We start from the raw sequence: 19,392 nt of genomic DNA, 5'->3' as shown, positions 1-19,392 counted from the left end.
AACCATGCCTTCATCTCATACCTTTAACTCTAGAATATCAGTTGCTTTTGTCCAAAATATCAAATTTGAAGCCAATAGGAAATAAACAAAGTACTCTCAAATTACTAAATGCTAGACGAAAGCCAAAAAAAACTGTTGTAAAACTCTTCCAAAGCATTTCTGCTACAAGCACCTCTGGTGGTTCAATGGATAAATGTGCAGAGTATGAAAAATCTCAGGTTTAACTCTTGGTCTGTGCTAAATTAGCTAATCTTAGCCATCAAGATAATGTCATCAAATTTATTAATAACATTTGACTAATATTTTGCTTCATATTGTAGTACATCAGCAATCTGAATGATTTGTGTATATTTTTATTTATAAATATTGTGCATTTCCTTATACTGTATATTTAAACTATACATTTCCAACCATTACAAGCTGTCAGTCACACATTTCTTTTGTGTCTGTAATTTATAAAACAAAACAGTGCGGTACCACAGGAATATCAACCAGTTATATGGAGATTTGCAAGAACACGGTGCAACATATCACCTTAATTCACAAAAAACTAACTTACTACTGAATCCAAGTAAGCCCAGTAGCCAAAGATGGTGTCCCGGCAGCCTTTGCATTCAGCTAACAGTCTGATGAAGTTCAGAAGTGGTCATTATCTTTATCACTTAGAGTTATTTTAAAGGACATAGACGATCTTGATGGTCCACAGGGAAAAGAGGCTGATAATGCCTAGCTAGCAATGTCTTTCTATCATTAACTTGGCACTGACAAGAAATATGCAAAGCCAGTGGCTCAAACCAGGCTGGGCTTGCTTGTTAAAAGGTAATATTTTGGATGTCAATCCTCAGCAAAATTAGATCACAGTGAGGAACAATTGCTCTTCTGGAGATTAAGCAAAAAAAATAGAAACAAGGTGAGGCACGTCCTTCATAGAGGAGTCTCACAGTTTGGGGTAGGTGGGGGAAGAACCCAAAAAACCCATAAATTGTAGTTATCACAATGGCATCACATAAAAATGACTGATATTTTCAACCAACACAAAATTATACTATCTTATTGCACATTTAAAAGATAATGAGTGAAAAGTGACCATAAAACTGCTCAGTTCAATGAGACACCTTTACAGGTGCCATTGTTCAGCTGGTCATTTGTTCACTTTGTTGAGAAATTTGTAAGACTTAATGTCCCTTTTCTTTTTATGTAACTGAAACACTGAAAAAAAAATCAAAGGTACTCTGATTCTTATTTAATTAACCCTCTGAGGACTGATAAATTAATTTTTAAATTCTGCACTAACATAATAGCAAGGGGCACAGACCACAAAGAGACCAATGTATAACACATAAAATACAGTTTTCTGTACCAAACATTCAAACAATTGAAATATAAATATCCTATCAAGTTCAGACACATTGCAGAGATACTACTGTAGACCTCAAAGGGTTTTATTTAATGAATTTAACCTGAAATTAGCAATTGATCATCAAAGTAGAGACCACCATTTTGGCAGTATTTCATGGAAGAGACAAACTTGTGCTTCAACATCCCAGGAGGGAAACATGTATCACAAACTTACTGGAAAAAAAAGTCACACACTGCAAGAGAGTTACACAAAGCTCCAAGGAAAGAACACGAGTCATCAGTAGACCGTTAGTAATGATCCAATTAAAACATCACACAGTGAATACTGAATCTCAGAGTCACACTTTGTTAGGTAAATCAGTGCAAGTCTACTTTACATCGAACTTATCCTGTATATTTCTAAAACAAAAAGTAATCATCAACTTCAACAGCCACTGGATTCAAGAATAGAAATGTATCCATCACTTCAGAGTCAGGGGCACTTGTACATTTAGTGCATGAAATCTCTGCCTAAACCTGCATTACTGACACACAACATATCCAAACTTTTAAATGTGCTTTATCTTTTAAAATGGCATAAACCCAATAAGTGCCTATATTTTTGTTAAATCAAGCAAGCTAATGGTGTCTGATTGTGGTGCAGCTGCAAGATATTTCAGTCAGGAAATGTTTAGTATATGAAAGCTTTTTGAGAGAATTTCCATGTGAGAGAAGATAAATTTCTTTTTGTCACAAACACCAAAGTCTTTACACTGAACAGCACAGAAACTGAAGTCTGATTGACAATCTGCACACGTAATACATGCAGGAGCCAGAGCAGGGAGTAATGGGTAATCAGACCTAGGAGTGGTCAGAGCCCAGAGTGACCAGGAGCAGGATTGCTACATGTCTGTCCATTTTTTTGGCCAGACAATCTGCTTTTCTTCTTTTGAGCGGGGGTCTGAAAATTTATAAAATGTGACCCTGACACCACAAGTCCTAGTTTCTCACTTTCTTAGCCTGTCTTATGATCTGGAGACATTAAAGTTTCCATTGAATTTTGATCAGCAGCAAAAAACTCATTAGAACTCAAGTCATTTTCCCATCCACTACCTTGCCCTTATTTGGTTCAGGATTCAGTAAATGGGACCGACCCTGCTCAGAAACAGTTGAAGATGAGTGCAGGGAGCAGTCAAAACCCAAAAGTATCCAGGAACTGTCAAAGCCCAAAGCAGGAAACAGAGAGCAATGAGAGCTCAGGAGCACTGCGGAGCAAAGAATTGTCATAACCTGGGAGCAGGAACAGTCTGAGGCCAGGAGAGCCCAGAAGCGTAGGTGGGAGGGGAGCCTAAGCTTGGGGGCAGTCCTTGCAAGGACCTTGCTTATTCTCTATAGATGGTATTTCCGCAGCAGTTCTAGTTGCCATGGATATTTTCGTTCTGGGAACCTGTCAGGTATTTTAATTTTTAGAAAATCTTGGATGCATTTCTCTAGCTCTTCCTCAATTGTCATTTTCTCTTTGACTTTCTTTTTGCACGTGTTGGATTCACGTGATCCACCGGTGAGTGTCCTTAACAGATCACTTTTCCTGCGGAATTCGCTTTGCTGTACTTGTTGCACTGGCCCTTTCTTGGCTGGCCGGTCCAGTGTCTGGATATTGGGTTGCCGGGTGACTGGGCCGCAGATCACTGTCTCCTGTGGGGAACTGGCCTCAGATTGGCTGTCGCAGCTTGAGGTGGATAGTTCATTGCACGAGGTTATACTTTCTCCATCCTTTTCACTTTTATCATTTCTGCAGCCACATTCACACTGTGGTGAGGGCCATCGGGAAGAACCACCTGGAGAAGTGGAGAAAAACAGAATACTTTCAGGATATTAGTTTGATTACTGCAAAACTTTATGACAGAATGCCACTGATTTAAAGGGATATTGTCTTTCTGAGTGTTTTTTTTCCACAAGCCCCTTCACCCTGAAAGGGACAACAGCTAGAAGGGTGAGGCACTTTCATTGCAGTAATATCACATACAAGTGATATGATGATGTGTCTCAACATGATTTACATCGCCATATTATGTTTTGTGTCAACAAGCAATGAATTGTCAGTTTCCATGAAGATACTACGCCTGTAAAGAGGGAGCTTCTAATTACAGAAATGTTTCCAAATACTGATCAGACTTTTCTGTACAGATTGCATCTAAACTGTTCTTGGTGTTTACTTATTTAAATACTTATAGAAAATTAAGCCAATAATATGGTCCAATACTATATTGTATTACTTTATCTCTATCGATTCATTCTTGGCTTTTTCTCCTTTGTTCATTCTTTCCTTTCTCTAGACAATGTACCAAAAGGCATCAGAGACACTTTCATTACACTGCGCCTGAGAAATTTTAAATTGTGTGCATTCTATAACCCATTTCAGAATAACATAAATAAAAACAGAAAATGCTGGAAATACTCAGAAGGTAAGGCAGCATCTGTGGAGAGAAACAGAGTTAATGTTTTAAGTCGATGACCCTACATCAAAATTGTGGATGCTACCCGACCTGTTGAACGTTTCCAGCATTTTCTGTTTTTATTTCAGATTTCCAGCATCTGCAGTATTTTTTTTGTATCAGAATAACATGTTCTTTGTGTAAAGGGTTAATGGTTATGTTAATTAGGTAATGATGTAAGCATAACATCAGAGTCAGGTGATTAAGGGGCTCCAAGAGAGCAAGACACAGAACAGTTTAAGCCCAGAGAACAATGTACTTACCATGAGGTCTTAGTAAATTGTGTAAATAAGTAGTTTCAAGAAAAACTATAAACTGACTATCTCCAAGTCAGTCACAGAGTAAGTAAAACCTCATCAAAACATGGTGGCAGCACTGGAGGTGGCGGTTTAAGAAACTAAGACCACTGATTGGTAACCCACTGGTGAAGACCTTGGAACAGCTCAACTTCGCAACAAAGAAGGACAAAATAGAACCTATCTTGGTAGGGGACAGTGAACCACTCAGGATGTCAACAGCCAATGAACAGCCACAATCTCTTCCACAGCCCTTCCAAAGCAATGAGGGTCCACAACAAAGACAATGGTCAGAGCTCTGGAGGAGACAGTTTGAAAGGTACCGAACAGCATCGGGCTTACAAGAAAAGGCACAAAAACACAAGGTCAGTATGCTTCAAAATGCAGCTGGGGGCTTAGCTGATGATGACCTGGCAAGACAAGGAGTCAAGAAGACATTGGAATCCTACAAGGAGATTCTGAGGGCCTTCAATAATTACTTCAGCCCCAAGAAGAATCTGATCATTGAACGGGTGAGATTCAATGAAAGGAGCGAAAGGCTGGTGAATCCACTGATTCATTTGTTAATGATCTGTATTGACTGGCCAGCAGTTGTAGTCAGTGCTTTAAAGCATGAGTTAATTCGTGACCACATCGTATTCGACGGGCTTGAGGATGTGCTGTCAGACATTTTGCAAACCAAAGAGGATTTAACATTAGAGAAGGCTGAAGAGTTTGCAAAGCAAGTAGAGCTGTGACAACAGAATTGGGTTACACTTCAGGGAGACATCGAGGTTCAGGGGGGATAGGCGTAGTATGTAGGCCCAAAGTTGGGAGCTCCACCCACCAAAAGGCACTGAAAAAGCCTGCAAAAACCACCATGGGGTGGGAAAAACTCTTCCACCTATGTTAAAATGTTCTAGTTACAGCGCCAAAAGGCAGCAATCGTCACAAATACTGCCCAGCAGTAGGGGCCGAATGCTTTACCTGTGGACAAAAACTGGACATTTTAAACAATTCTGCAGGTCTAAAGTACAATTGAAAGGAAGAAAGCAAGAACAAGACATTCACAATAAAGATTTCCTGGGGTAAATAAAAGACCCCAACAAGTAGTTCTGATCTGTAGAGCTGGAAGTCAAAGGATACAGGACAGAATTTAAACTACACACTGGGCTGGGTTCACAGTCTTGTCAGATAAATTGGACTGGCTTAATAATGTTGAGATCCAGCCATCAAAAATAAAGCTGCAGAGGCCAGGAGGCACAGACCTCAAAGTGAAGGGCTGGATCACTACAATCCTTAGGCAAAACGATAAAGAAATTAATGAAACTCTCTATCCTAGGGAATCAAAAACTTTCTCTGCTCAGCAGAACAGCATGTTCGTAACTCAGTCTTCTACAAAGAGTCAAAGAGATAACACAGAATGACAGCAAGGCTGTACTAGGAATGAATTTCCTAGGTTATTCCGGGGATTGGGAAAGCTCAAAATTGAATATCACATTGCTCTACTCCTGGATGCCAAACTCGTCTGCTTATTTACCCCTGGGAGGGTACATTATCTACTGATCGAGAAAGCCAAAGAGCACGGTGACAGGATGCTGCGTCAATGAGTTATCTCTCCTGTTACAGTGCCTACAAAATGGTGCTCAGGTCTAGTGACAGTCCATAAACCTAATGGTGAAATCAGGTTCTGTGTTGATCTGACACAGCTAAATAAAGCTATTCAAGGAGAGATACGCCCAATGTCTTCTGTTGATGACAGTCCGGCGAGATTGTCCAAAAGTGTTCTTTTTACGAAGCTGGATTCCAACAGTGGTTTCTGGCAGATCCCCCTTAACTAAGAATGAAGATTGCTGACAACATTTATCACCCCTCGGTCACTTTTGCTTCAATCAACTTCCCTTTGGCATATACTTTGCACCAGAAATCTTTCAAAGCACTATGTCCAACATGCTCAGAGGCAGAAAAGACATTATTTGCCACATGGAAAATCTGCTCATCCATAGTGCTACCAAAAAAGAGCACGATCATAGTATCTGGGAGCTTTTGAAAGTGCTTGAACAAACAGGCCTCACTCTGAGTGAAAAGTGAGAGGTTGGGAAATCCAACATCAAATATTTAGGCTATATTATACAGCTAAAAAGGGACAACAGTAGGCCCCCAAAATACCAAGAGTGTTGCTGACATATAAAGATTTTTAGGCATGGTCAATCAGGTGGGGAAATTTCATCCCAAATCTGTCTGCCATCAACGAACCTTTACAAGACCTGCTGAGAAAGAGTCAGCAGTGGTATTGGGGAGTTGACAAGATTGAAAAGCCAATCATCTCTTCAGACGTGCTTGCACATTATGACCCCAAACTGCAGACAATAGTGGCAGCTGATGCATTAGCAATGGGGCTCGTAGTCATTATTCTACAGATCCAGGATGATGGCAGGAAAATATTGGTTTGCTATGCCTCTAAATCATTGACAGAGACTGAAAAATGTTATGCAACAATTGAAAGGGAAGCACTAATGGCGACATGGGCTTGCGAAAACATTTCAGATTACTCAATGGGCTTACAATTCAGGATTGAGACAGACCATAAACCTCACTCTACTGAACTCCAAGGAAATTGCTAAGATGTTGCCAAGGATACAACGTTTCTGGCCAAGACTCATGCGCTATGACTCTACAACAAAGTACATGCCAGGGAAAAGTCAGAAAACTGCCGACACATTATCGAGAGTTACAGTCGACCAGGCTACAGAACATCACTTGACACCCATCTCTGAAGTGAAAGTATATTCTTCATCAATAACAAGTTCTGCAACAACTGCAAACAAACTCAGGGAGATTAGGAAAGCCCAGCTGAAGGATGCAGAATGCAGTCAGGTCAGAACATACTGCCAAGAAGGTTGGTCTGAATATGTCCCAAGCTGTCAGGTGTTAAGACAATATCACGAGCAACAAAAACATCTGACAATTGTTGGTGACCTTCTAGTATTCAATGACAGGCTAGTAATCCTGAGAGTGATGTGCAGACATTCTCCAAAAACTCCACAGTGGTCATTTGGGCATTAACAAATGCAAAGCATAGGCACAACAATTAGTATGGTGGCCGGGAATTTCTAAATCTATTGAATAATTTATTTTGACGTGCCATACCTGTGCCATCAACAGACAAGAGCCAACAGATGTTGCTACCATCAACAGTTCCATCCAGGCCTTGGCAGGGTCTAGCAATGGACCTGTTAGACTTCAGAGAAAAAAATCTACCCTTTAGTCATCAACTATTACCCTCACTGGCCGGAAATCAGCAGACTCCATACCACAACCACAGAAGCTGTGGTAAAAGATTTGAAACGTATTTACTCGATCTATGGCATTCCAGATGAGGTTATCTCGGACAAGAGTCCACAGCTTATGAATGCACACTTCCAACAATTCGCAGTGAATGAATTTCACCATGTGACCAGTTTTCCACACCATCTGCAGGCTAATGGAGAAGCAGACAGAGGGGTAAAACCATGAAAATGAACAATGATCTAGAGCGAGCCTTACTCAATTTCAGGGCAACGCCATTAAGGAGTGGCTTTTTGCCAGCTGAACTACTGATGGGGAGAAGGCTAAAGACACAACTTCCTTCATTGCAACATCAATTGAGACCCACCATCACCATACAAGACCATGGGTGGAATTTTCCATGTCTGCTGGCGTCAGGCGTGTTCGGCAGCGTGTGTGGACAATATGACAAGAAGGCCAAAAATTGGTTTCATAATGTCGTGAAACTGGTTTGTGATCATCCACTCAGCTCGTTGATGGCAGTCGTGTCTCCCGCCATTGGATGTCGGGAACCTCATTGTAATACGTCTGCATATCATTATAAGACTAACCCACTGGACTCATCCACCCCCCCATGCTGGATCGTCCACCCACATCGTGATTGCACCCCGACGTGTTTCGCAACAGCACATAAGCGACATGCACCTGGCGAACTGCACTTCACTCGGGACTTTGAGGTTTGTTTGACTACCTTGCTTCGGGCAGCACTCCCAGTCATCAGTGCTGGCTTCACAGGCAGCACCACAACACCTTTAGGGGGGTTCACGGGCAGGTCTCTACCTACCAGACTAGCCATAAGGCAGGGGTGGCTTTATATGGCTGCAGGGCTGGGGCTTGCTTGGGGAAGCGGAAGAAGTGGCCTCAGGCAAGGGAAGAGACTGCAGGGTGAGGCTGTACTGGGGAAGTGGGGGTATTCCAGGGTGTGTGTGGGGGCACAAGTTGATCTGTGCAAGTGGCGTCAAGATGGTGAGGGCTGAGGAGGCAGCCTCCAGAAGAGATGATGCCAGATGGACATGTGAGGGTGTGTGAAAGAATGAGTGGTGATGTCCCCTGAGCTGGCAGTGAGTGAGATGCCAGTGAATGTGTGATGGCCTTGTGAGTGTGTGAGTTTAGAGTGATGAAATGGTTGCCTTACCCTGGCAGCATGGATGAGATCATTCATCCTCTATCTGCACTGGATGGCCAACCTCTTCAGTGGGGCATTGTTGCTGATCACCACTGCTATTGCCTACCAAGCTGGAGTGGTAATGTTGCTGCCCCTCCTGCGGCCAGAGCGGGAGTAGGGGTCATCAGGGCGGGTCTCCATGGCATCCAAAAGGCGCTCGAGGGATGCATCACTAAACCTAGGGGCTGCAGTCTTTTTGCCTTTCGGGGCCATCCTGTCTTCTGTGCAGCAGTTCTGGGCTGGGAGCACTATGGGCCTAGTGCTGGGAAACGGGATTAGAATAGGTAGGTACTTGTTTGACTGGCGCACACTCGATGGGCTGAAGGGCCTTTTTTCTGTGCTGAAGACCTCTATGACTCTAGCACTGAGAGGTGTGCGCATGGGTTCACTTTAAAAATGGCGCCCAGCGTGATGAAGCAGTGAGGTGATGGTGTGGCGGGCAAATGAGAGCCTGCCTGCCATGGAAATGGTGTGTTCCTGGGAACACATAATTAATGCGGGGAGTTTGGGATGATAAGGCATGAGAAGCCACCATTGCAGCCAGCGGGTAAAACGTTATTTTTCCCATCCACTACTGCACTTAGTGCAAATCTGGGAATTCCACTCCATGACTGAGTAAGGTGTCACGAGCAAACATACAAAGAGAAACAGTCTAGCTGATTTAATCACTGGCATAGAGTGAGAACACTACCCATGTTAGAACTGGGCAAAAGGTGTTGGTAAAAGACTGTCAGGCGAAAGATACAGTCATAGAAAAAATTCAGTAGCCATGATCATACCTTGTCAAAACACCACTTGGAGTTCTCCAAAGAAACAGAAAGGCTCTGATACCCTTAGAAGCCACAAGGAAACAGTCATTCCAGTATTACCATAATGAGAGTGACAAGATTAACTCTACTGCAACATTCCCAGAAATGATGCTCGAGTCCAGGAACTGAGTGCAGCCCAACACCCTCGATCGAGAATACTCAAGTTGAGATGAGGGGGAGTTGTAAAAGCACCGGATAGTCCCAACCTGTGAGGTTATGACTTTGGGGCGAGATGGTGGGACTGTAAATAGTTTTTTAAAAATAGTTTAACAAAATAATTTAACAGTTTTGGGATTAAACTTGGGTGGAGATGTAAAGTAAAGGGTTAATGGTTATGTTAATTAGACAATGATGGTGTGATGATGTAAGCATGACGTCAGGGTCAGATGGCCAAAAGGCTCCAAGAGAGCAAGACACAAAACAGTCTGTGTCCAGAGAGCAACATCCTTCCCATGAGGTCCTGGTAAATAGTGTAAATAAATATTTTCAAATAAAAACCTAAAAACTGACTATCTTCAAGTCACTCAGAGTAAATGAAACTTCATCAGAACAGTTTGTTTACCCATTAAATTTGCAGAGATTGCGATCAAAGATGAAATAAATAATTCCAAATTCCATTCTACAGTGAAAGATTACAGTTAACCCATATTTAAATATTATAAATATTATCTTGTTTGGTCTCCCCTAACCAAACAAAAACTAAGTCTGTATCTAGAAATCAGGCAGAGCCATTCCTGGTTCCGGCATTGAGAGGAATCCATCAACAGAAGTTCACTTGAGTGCCTTCACAGAGGGTGGAAAACAAACCAGGTTGTATCTCAACCTGCTCTCTGTGTGTCCGTTGTCACATGGGAGTCTATGCCCACCAACACATAGATAGGTGCATTTTGACAAATTTTAAATAAGGGAACTATGGCCTCCATTGTGTTTCATACCATCTGAAAAACAAGAATAATGTAGGGACCACCTGCTGGGTCCCAACATCTGCCAGAGGGGCATTGAGCCTGACCTGTGTAAGGAACCTGTGCCAGTGGGGTAAGACTGCAACCGTGCACAGAGGAAGTTTCTTTGAAAATTTTGCAGCATACTAGCCATCTCTTTCTATCAAAGCAGCAGGTCCCTTCAGCTTGTAGCTATATGATTTAGCCCGTGGAAGGGCACAAACTTCTGAGAAAATCTGGTCCTGGGACACCCTTGGGAGAGGTAAGGCACCCTTTGGGGGAGTTAAAGCACCCTTTGGGATTATTAAAAGTAAATATGATTGTGTATAAAAAGTGCATAAACTCCTTGGAACTGTCAAGCTGTCAAAGAACTGACAAAGCTGTCAATGCCCTCAAAACTAATTGCAACTATCAAAGCTGTCAATGGATTTAACTCTCATGGGCTTTAAAAAAAAAGTCTGGAGTTCAAAAGAATAATCAGTGCTTGATATTTTATTCTGTCTGTTGACATAAGTCTGAAAGCTATCATTATAGGATTTGTGCTGCTATGAATGATTTTACAAATTAAAACTATTCTTTATTGATACTATTTCTCATCAAAGCAACCATACTTAAGTACCTCATTCAGCTATTATTTCCCCAGTTGCTAGGAGCCACTTCTATAAGTATACAGGTTAAAGTCTATAACGGATTTAAAGTAAAAAGAACAGACTCCACTTCCCAGGTCTGTTTTTCCAATTTGCAAGTTGCAGCTTTATCTACCCATCTAGCAACAAGCATATGAGAGTGCTCTATACAGTGATTGTAACTTTGTAAGTTGTTCTATCCCTTTAGAGAACTGCTGGCTTCTGTTCCTCACCAGCTAAGATGACAAGAATGAAATCAATAAATCAGCACACGAAGGACTGCTCGCTCAAATTCCTTTTATGCTGCTCTACTGAAATTCCAACGCAAGCTTTGCTGTGCTCTACCCTTTTGCAAATTAGCAGTCTATTGTATTTTACTGCATTTTTAGAGAAAATGGTCAGTTGTTCTGGGTTGGTCCCTCTATATGAAACCACAATTTTGAGATCTAAAAATCTAAAGAATGCACACATCACCCCAAAAATGAGCAACCCCTTATTTATGCCGACAATGGTTTTAATTTGCAGTAATAGAATCCATGGCATGTAGTATCATTTATTATTGTCAAGCTTAGTGGGGCTCCACAATTTTTGACTATGTTCTGCTAGTTGCAACTGGACTTTTGGAATGTTTGACGTTGAATTTATATGAGTCCTTAGTGTCACGTGGATGATGGTTAATTTCAGACAATGGGAAAATCAGCAGGAGAGAATGAGGTGATCAGTGCACAGAGGCCAGATACTTCAGCTCTGAATCTGCTGGCGATCAGCTTGGATTGAACCTGCAATTTGATTAAATTTGACCTTAGAATGTCACTGCAGATATAGTGATTCATCTCTCAATGGGTCCAGTCATCTTCAAGTGGGTGAAATCATGATTGCTTTTGCCCATTAAATTATTCCCATAGAAAGTGTTCCAATTTAAATCAACATAAATGGGACCCGCCTACCCAGAGTCACAAGCCGAGCCAAGAATAGTGCACACAGCCTACCTCAGATGATGTCTGGTTAATGCTATGGCTCTCCTAAACTCATGTCATGTTCTAGATCAGAGAATACAATTCAGGAGGGATTATGTTGTCATCCTTATGTCCCTATGTCGGAAACATTTCAGCACAAATATACAGTAAAAACAGAATGAGTGAATGCTATTTTTGCAATAGTATTATCAATATATGCCAGCAAAGGTTTAGCCTGAGATGAAGATGATGAAGAGTATGATAATTCTATTGGGGGATGGGAGGAGGCAGTTTTAATAAGAGGCACTCTTCACTTGTAATCTTTCCCCTTAAAAAAAAAACCAAATAGATTATTGGAATAAGGCTCACAAATACAATTTTTCTGATCTTCCCCGGAGCATCTCTTTCATAAAGTACGATGGTAAATTTAATAAATCCATGCTTCTAGTGGTAGCTGCACTTAAAGGCAGCATAGGTTGTTGTAACCCTGTCTCTGATCCGCATTTCCTTTGAGTACATTTCACTACAGGGAGTGTGTGATATATGAACTTAGCCTGTAACACATCTATCTGGCCTTTTAATATACTCATGAGAAAGACCTTGTAGAGCAGTTTAGACCATCTTTTATTTCTTTATAGCTTATGTCAGATCTTGAAGCTTTGGATTGTTACAAATTTCCATACCAGCTGTTGTACTACATTGACGTGTTTCTATTGACTGACTCTATTTATTGCAAAATTACCATTCATTTGGGATTCTGTGGGCTGCAGTACAGAAATCTCCATGGGTTCCTCCTGCCACTTTTCCCATCACAGTAATCACCAGAGTTTTACAGTATTTTACCAACAGTTCTTTAGACTGCTGTCAGCTTATCAATGATTGCTGTTTCTACTGAGTCTTGCATTAACGGTTTTAATGACTTGATACATTCTTCACTTTCATTCGGAATCTGCACAGCTCTTAAATGCTGACGATTGCACAAATGGTGAAAATCAAGTATATTAGTAGATTGATGCTGTATATAAACATTTTGATTGGTCCTTGCATTTCAGTTATATCATCAGAAAAGCATTCTACATTTTTAAACATCTATATTGTTATGCAAGTTTCAAAAGTGACGCAGCAATGGTTCACCCTTGAATGTGATTTGAAAGCATGTAATACTGACCTTCCCATGTTAACCTGTTTGTGTACCTCTACATCTGGAATGGTTTCAGCTAACTTTTCATTTTAAGTAAAAAGTTAATTTAATTTGTTGATGCAAATGAAAAAAAAGTGATGCTGTTGGTTCTCATGAATTTTATATAAATCACACAGGTGACATAGTATCCAATCTGCTCTAAAATCCTTACAAATGTGCAATTGTAAAAGTATTATGGGCAGTAAAAAACAACTCCTTGGCTCATGCTGGCCACAACAGCTCGCTAGATATCCAGATCTGAATCGGGCTATGTATTCGACTGGTATTATTTAAATAATGAATAGCTAGGACCAGTGGAAATCCAAAGAGATTTAGAGGTCCACAGATCATTAAAATGCAGTAGTCAGGTACAAAAAAAATCAAAAAGACTGATGGAATGTTAGTCTTTATAGCTACAAAGCAGGAATGTAGAAAGGAGGGAGTTTTGGGACAGTGATACAAGCCCTGGTTTGGAGTACTGTATACAGCTTAGCCTCAGCATCTTAGAAGGGATATATTGTCCTTGGAACGAATGCAGTGCAGACTAATCAGAATGTTACTAAGGCTCCAAGGGCTAGAATATGCAGAGAGATTACATAAACTAGGTTTGTATTCCTTGGAATAGAGAAGAATTTGGGGTGATTTGATTGAAGTTTTTAGACTTTGAAAGGAATTGATAGGGTAGATGAGAGAAAAAGTTTCCTCTCGTGGGGATAAGAGGACATAACCTTAAAATCTGAGCCAGGCCGTTCAGGAGGGAAGTTAGGAAACTTCTCGCAAAGAGTGATAGAAATGAGAAATTTTCTCTTACAAAAAAGGTGCAATTTCAACAATTTTGAATCTGAGATTGATAGACTTTTGCCAGCCTACAGCATAAAAGGACATGGAGCCAATGCTGGTGGATGGAGGTAAAATACAGATCAGCCATAATCTCATTGAATAGTGGAACAGACTTGAGGGAGGAGTGGCCTACTCCTTTTCCTAAATTCCTCTGCTGCAGTTAAAACATACATATTCTGTAGAAGATACATAACAAGCCCATGGACGCCCATTCATCGTGAGAATAGTTATTTTCCTTTTTCATCAAATAATAGCCATAACACTTAGTCATTTTGATAGGTATAATATATACGCTCTGGTTTTACTAGGAGAAAGTGTAGGCAGGTTAAATCTGGCACAATGACGGCTGAGTGAGTTAATGCCTAATGTGTTAATAGCCAGAGAAATCCATGCCTTCACTATACCACTGCATACAGATGCTGGTATATTTGTTTGTTATTCATTAAATGTGTATTTTTTTCCTGTTGCTACTTTTCATTTCACAGCAAAAGTAAATGTAAACTAAAAAAAGAATCTGAGGTTCAAATGGTTCTCAGTCAATCAAAGGTTGGCTACCCAGAATTTGATGATTTGTACAAAGTAAGCTGGCACTGTCTCTACAAGACAAAGGGTCACAAAGACAACATTAATTACAACACTTACACTTCTTATCTAATTCAGGTTTGTCAAATCATCACACTTCCCACACTTCCCTATGCTTAGCAAAAGTACAACTCCGTCGATCCCAAATGACAATAGAGTTGATTCACTGGTCTTTAATCTTGTTCAGACAAAAAAACATTTTCAAACCAGTGCAAACACTGAATTAAAACAAAAATCTCAGTTCTCTGTCCATTCATACAAAATAGAGCAAGAAATCTTCAACACCCTTGATTTCTGAGGTGATGGAAAATGTTCGCAGTAACTACAATCCATTGATGCAATTGCACATGTAGGCCTTTTGTGAGAAAGTGCCCGCAAGGACATGATTTTCATTATGGCTGAGGGAGTGGGTGCGAGCTAGAGTTGGGCCCAGCCGACCTGGGAAAATGTTCGAAGGCAGCCACAGAGGCTGCCAGGTGCCAAAGCGGACTGTTTAAAAGCCCTGCTTCGGTGCTGTGGGGCTTTGTCTCAGTTAAAATAAAAACAGAAAGGCCTGCCAGTCCTGAACCCTCACATCCCCCACACACTGCCCATGCACCATCCATGCCACCTCATGCCTCCCCGCCACCCTCCATAGCCCCTCATGCCAATATATGTCCTACCAAACAACCCCCGACTCCTCATGCACCCCATGCCAAGGTATGAGCCCCCGCCCACCCCCTATGGCCTCTCCTGCCCCCATTTCTTGGTATGCCCCATGAAACACCCTCTGGCCCCTAATGGCACCTGTGCCAGGGTATGCCCCTCCACCCACCCTCATGACCCCTCATGGCCCATATGCCAAGCATTGGCTCTTCCATGCCCATTGACCCACTATATGCTACATAGAACCAAGGTGTTCTATTGTGACAATAGGATGTGTAAAAAAAAAAGCTTTAAAAACAGTCATTCATTCATAACTTTCCACTATGTGAAAAAAACACCTTTCACTACAGGGTAGTAAAAGTGTCAATCATCCAGACCTTTTAAATTTTCAGTAGCTGAAACTGGAAGCACTTTTAATCTCTTAACCTTTGTACATAAACATTGTGAAATTGACAGCAGAGGTCAGAGAGCCAGAGCTGTCCATCAATGTTTTCTCTTGGGTTCTGGTCTTTCAACAGGCTAATGAATGTCTGGGTTTTCAGCCAAGAATACAGCCTTGGTGGTGTAGATTGAGGGAGGAATATCAGCCAGGAAACCAGATTTGAACATATTCCTTTTGTTTGCAGAGAACAGGTCCCTGCATATGAATGCATATTGCTTCTAGCAAGAGTAATTGAGCCACATTATGAGTTTGACTGATTATCTTCATTTGGTTGTTAGTGTAGCTATTAGTGTACTCGGAATTGTTCAGCAAGTGCTGCCCAAGCACGGAATCACATCTAACAGTATCGGTTTTGTCCTGGGTTTTGCCTTTGGGCTGGTTGAGTACAGTCTATACTCTGCCTATTACAAACAACTGAAGGAACATGCAGCTTGATTTGATCAGCCAATCATTGGGATGTACGGCCTACATACTTGGCAGTGCCCTGGCACTGAAATTCATGCACAACATTGCTCAATTGTATGGTAGACAGAACATCTTTCTGGGCTGATGGCAGCATCCTGTTAGTGGGAAATACCACTCATGTAGCCATTGTATAGTAAGTAGCAGGGTGAAATGGCTTACTTAACCTGGTGCTCAAATTTTTGAGATACTTTGCCTTTCCAAGGTAATTTGAGGTTGACCAGGCATTTTTCAGGTCCGAAAGTGGCAGCCTTTGGCCCATTTGTGAGTTTGCAGGATACACAACAAACAATAATCTGATCAGGATAGGCATTATCCCACAGGATAGCTTTGATGCGCTCTATTTTTGCCTAAAGCTTGCAAGGTATGCAAATGGCAAGGGCCCTATTTACAAGATTGCTGACAAAGCCAATCTTACAGCATGTGGAGCTATATGAATCCCAATGTGAATACTGAGCAGTGAAGGTAGGCTTGTGATAGACAGTAGTGAAGAACCCATTAGTGGATTTCTCAACTCACACATCAAGGAACGGGAGCTCCATCTCAAAAGCAAATTTGAGCATGAGATGGAATGTATTAAGGTGTGCAAGGAAATCCTTACACAGATTCAAAGGTTGCAAACGTGTCATATAAATATCAGAAATGAGCACGGGATAGGTTAAGGTAGGGCTGATTCCATCAAAAATGCATTTTTCATGGAAACTGTCAAAAATGCTAGCAAGTGCTGGATCTAGAAGGTTTCCCATGGCGACACCATATATTTGGGCATACACAGTGTCATTAACTCGACTGCACAAGTTGCTACGTTCATAAGTTCAATGTATACAGATTCAGAAAATGTCGATGCGTCTATATTGCCATGATATTGAGATATGGTGCAAATGTCAATGATTTCCTTCATCAGCACGTTCATAAATAAGATCGCAATGTCAAACAAGCACACAGACGAGGAGTTGCTATCAATATGTAGGTCACATATAGTCTTCACAAACTTTAACGAATCCTCCACCATGTACATGTAAAACTCACTAAGCACTGGCTATAGTAACTAACTCAACCATTTGGTCAATTCATGCTGCACAGAACCAGTCATTGATAAAATAGGGCGTAAAAGGATATAATTTTTGTGTGTCTTCAGCAGCCCATACATGCTTGGATGTAGTGAGCTATGAGGAAAAATCCTATCATATACATCACAAGGCAGCTCGTTACTCTTACACAAGTCTAATAATTGTTTTTGTAGCTTGATTTTGAGACAGGCTGTGCAGTAATGCTTCACGGCTGATCCAATCTACATGAATTTGGAACTGTCTTTAAGAACAGTCAACATAATCGCACTTGTTTAGAATGGCTACTCCAGTCCCTTTGTCAAGCTGGCAAATATGTGTCGGTTGGCCCCGCAATGAAACTGAACCAATGAACAAACATTCCAGAGTTTTTCTCCCAAATAGGAACTTATAAAGTAACATAAGAAATGGAAATTTATGTAACAAAATATTTACCTTCCCACCTCCAATATGTTTCCTCTCAAACTGTTCTACACTTTCAAGAAATTGTTTTGTGTTGCCTTTCCAGAGATTTATTTTGAAGTTTTCTGCGCCTCCTTACATGTGAGATCCAAAGTTCAATGCCCCTTCCTGTTCCTTTTTATTTCACAATGGTTTGAACATGCATTCACTCTATTTTCCGAGTGTAGTATAAGAGTCTGGCACATATAGGGTTAACTTGGGACTGAGTATAGTACCGGGCACACAGTGATGTAAGAGAGCACATGACCCACACCCAGAATCAGTCTAGTGTTGGACAGAGCCGTGTGTACCAGCAAGCATGGAGACAACTCCTTGCATGTACCCTTCATGTATATTTGTAAATAGTTCTAAGAGTCAATAAAGACTTACAGTTAAACTATGTATGACTACAAAGACTTCTTCAGACCTACTGAATTGTATCCAACACCCTGTAACACCTAACTTTCATACATGCAGAGTAACAACATTCTCCTGGCTTCTATATATGCACAGTCCTGAATCTTCCCACATTTCCATACAAATACAGCCAAGAGCTGCAGGAATGTCTGCGGCATGCTTTTAGGTTGGGGAGAGAGGCAGTTGGGGAGCGGGGTGCCAAATCAGTGTCCTGACCTGCACTGTATCAGGAACTATCAGCCTGCAGTGAATTTCCCTGAATTGGCCAATTAGAGTCAAGAGGGCATGCTCACAAACAGCAGATAGGCACTCAAAGCTGGAAGGCCAACATGAGGCCCTCCAGCAGGGAAGGAGCTGCAGCCTACACAGTGTGGAGATGGAATCATTTCACAGCGTGGACTCTGGCTGCAACTGTGGCCAGGTAGTCAGGGAGGGCCTCAAAATCTGCCTGGCGCGCTGGTCCACCGTCTGCTACTGGGAGGCCGCGCACAGGCAACAGGCCTAATCACAAAGCCATGTGGAGACCACAGGCTGACTGGAAAATTCCAGTGACCTCCAATAATAGGCCTGAATTGGTCATAAACCTACCCTAATTGGCTACCAGCAGCTTACGGGAGGGTAGCCTTCCGCCCCAATCCCACCCAGGAAAATGGCCCGGGACAGGATGGTGGCAGCAAACTGGCACACCAGCTGTCAGTATGAAATTATGCAACTGCCCACCTCTGATCTTGCCCTCAAAAGGGGGGTGAAAATTCTGTCCTATTTATTATCTAATCTGATTGTTCATCACTGCATTGAAACACAAAGAGAATGAGGAGAAGGAATATGAATTAAATGGTACAATTTTAAAGAGCATGCAGGAGCAAAGGCAGCTGGGAGTGGATGGGTTGTGGGTGTATGCACACGAACCTTAGACGGTGACAGGACAAGTTGAGACTGTTATTAAAAAGATGAGATCCTTGGCTTTATTTATTTAAAATAGAATACAAAGCCAAGAGGTTATGCTGAACCTTTAAACAACACTCGTTAGGCCTTAGCTGGAGTATTGAGTTCAATTCTGGCACCATACTTTAGGAAGGCTGTCAAGGACTTGAACAGAATGCAGAAGAGATTTAATAGAATGATACCAGGGATGTGGAGAGACTGGAGAAAGTGGGGTTGTTCTCCTTAGAGCAGAAAAGATTGAGGTGATTTGATAGAGGTGTTCAAAATTATAAATGGGCTTTATAGAGGCAATAAGGAGAAACTATTTTTAACGCCAGAAAGGTCAGCAAGTAAAGTTCACAAATTTAAGGTGCTCTGACGAAAGGTCCTTGATCTGAAATGTTATCTCTGTTTTTCTCTCCACAGATGCTGCCAGATCTGCTGAGTATTTCCAGCATTT

General features: G+C 41.5%; 1 protein-coding gene across 1 annotated transcript in view; it reads right to left on the bottom strand.

Annotated features, from left to right (window-relative positions):
* Window positions 1-324: 324 nt before the first annotated feature.
* Window positions 325-19,392, bottom strand: part of LOC144685898 (BTB/POZ domain-containing protein KCTD16-like) — a 246,942-nt gene continuing 227,874 nt past the window's right edge. Inside the window, exon 2 of the mRNA XM_078550910.1 lies at window positions 325-3,176. Within this exon, the coding sequence (XP_078407036.1) occupies window positions 2,728-3,176 (449 nt within the window). The 3' untranslated portion in view covers window positions 325-2,727. The remainder of the gene's footprint in view (window positions 3,177-19,392) is intronic.

Source organism: Cetorhinus maximus, chromosome 10, assembly GCF_964194155.1.
Source record: "Cetorhinus maximus chromosome 10, sCetMax3.hap1.1, whole genome shotgun sequence".
NCBI lineage: Eukaryota > Metazoa > Chordata > Chondrichthyes > Lamniformes > Cetorhinidae > Cetorhinus > Cetorhinus maximus.
Note: the sequence above shows the minus strand (reverse complement) of the source record. Positions and strands in the feature narration are given on the sequence as shown.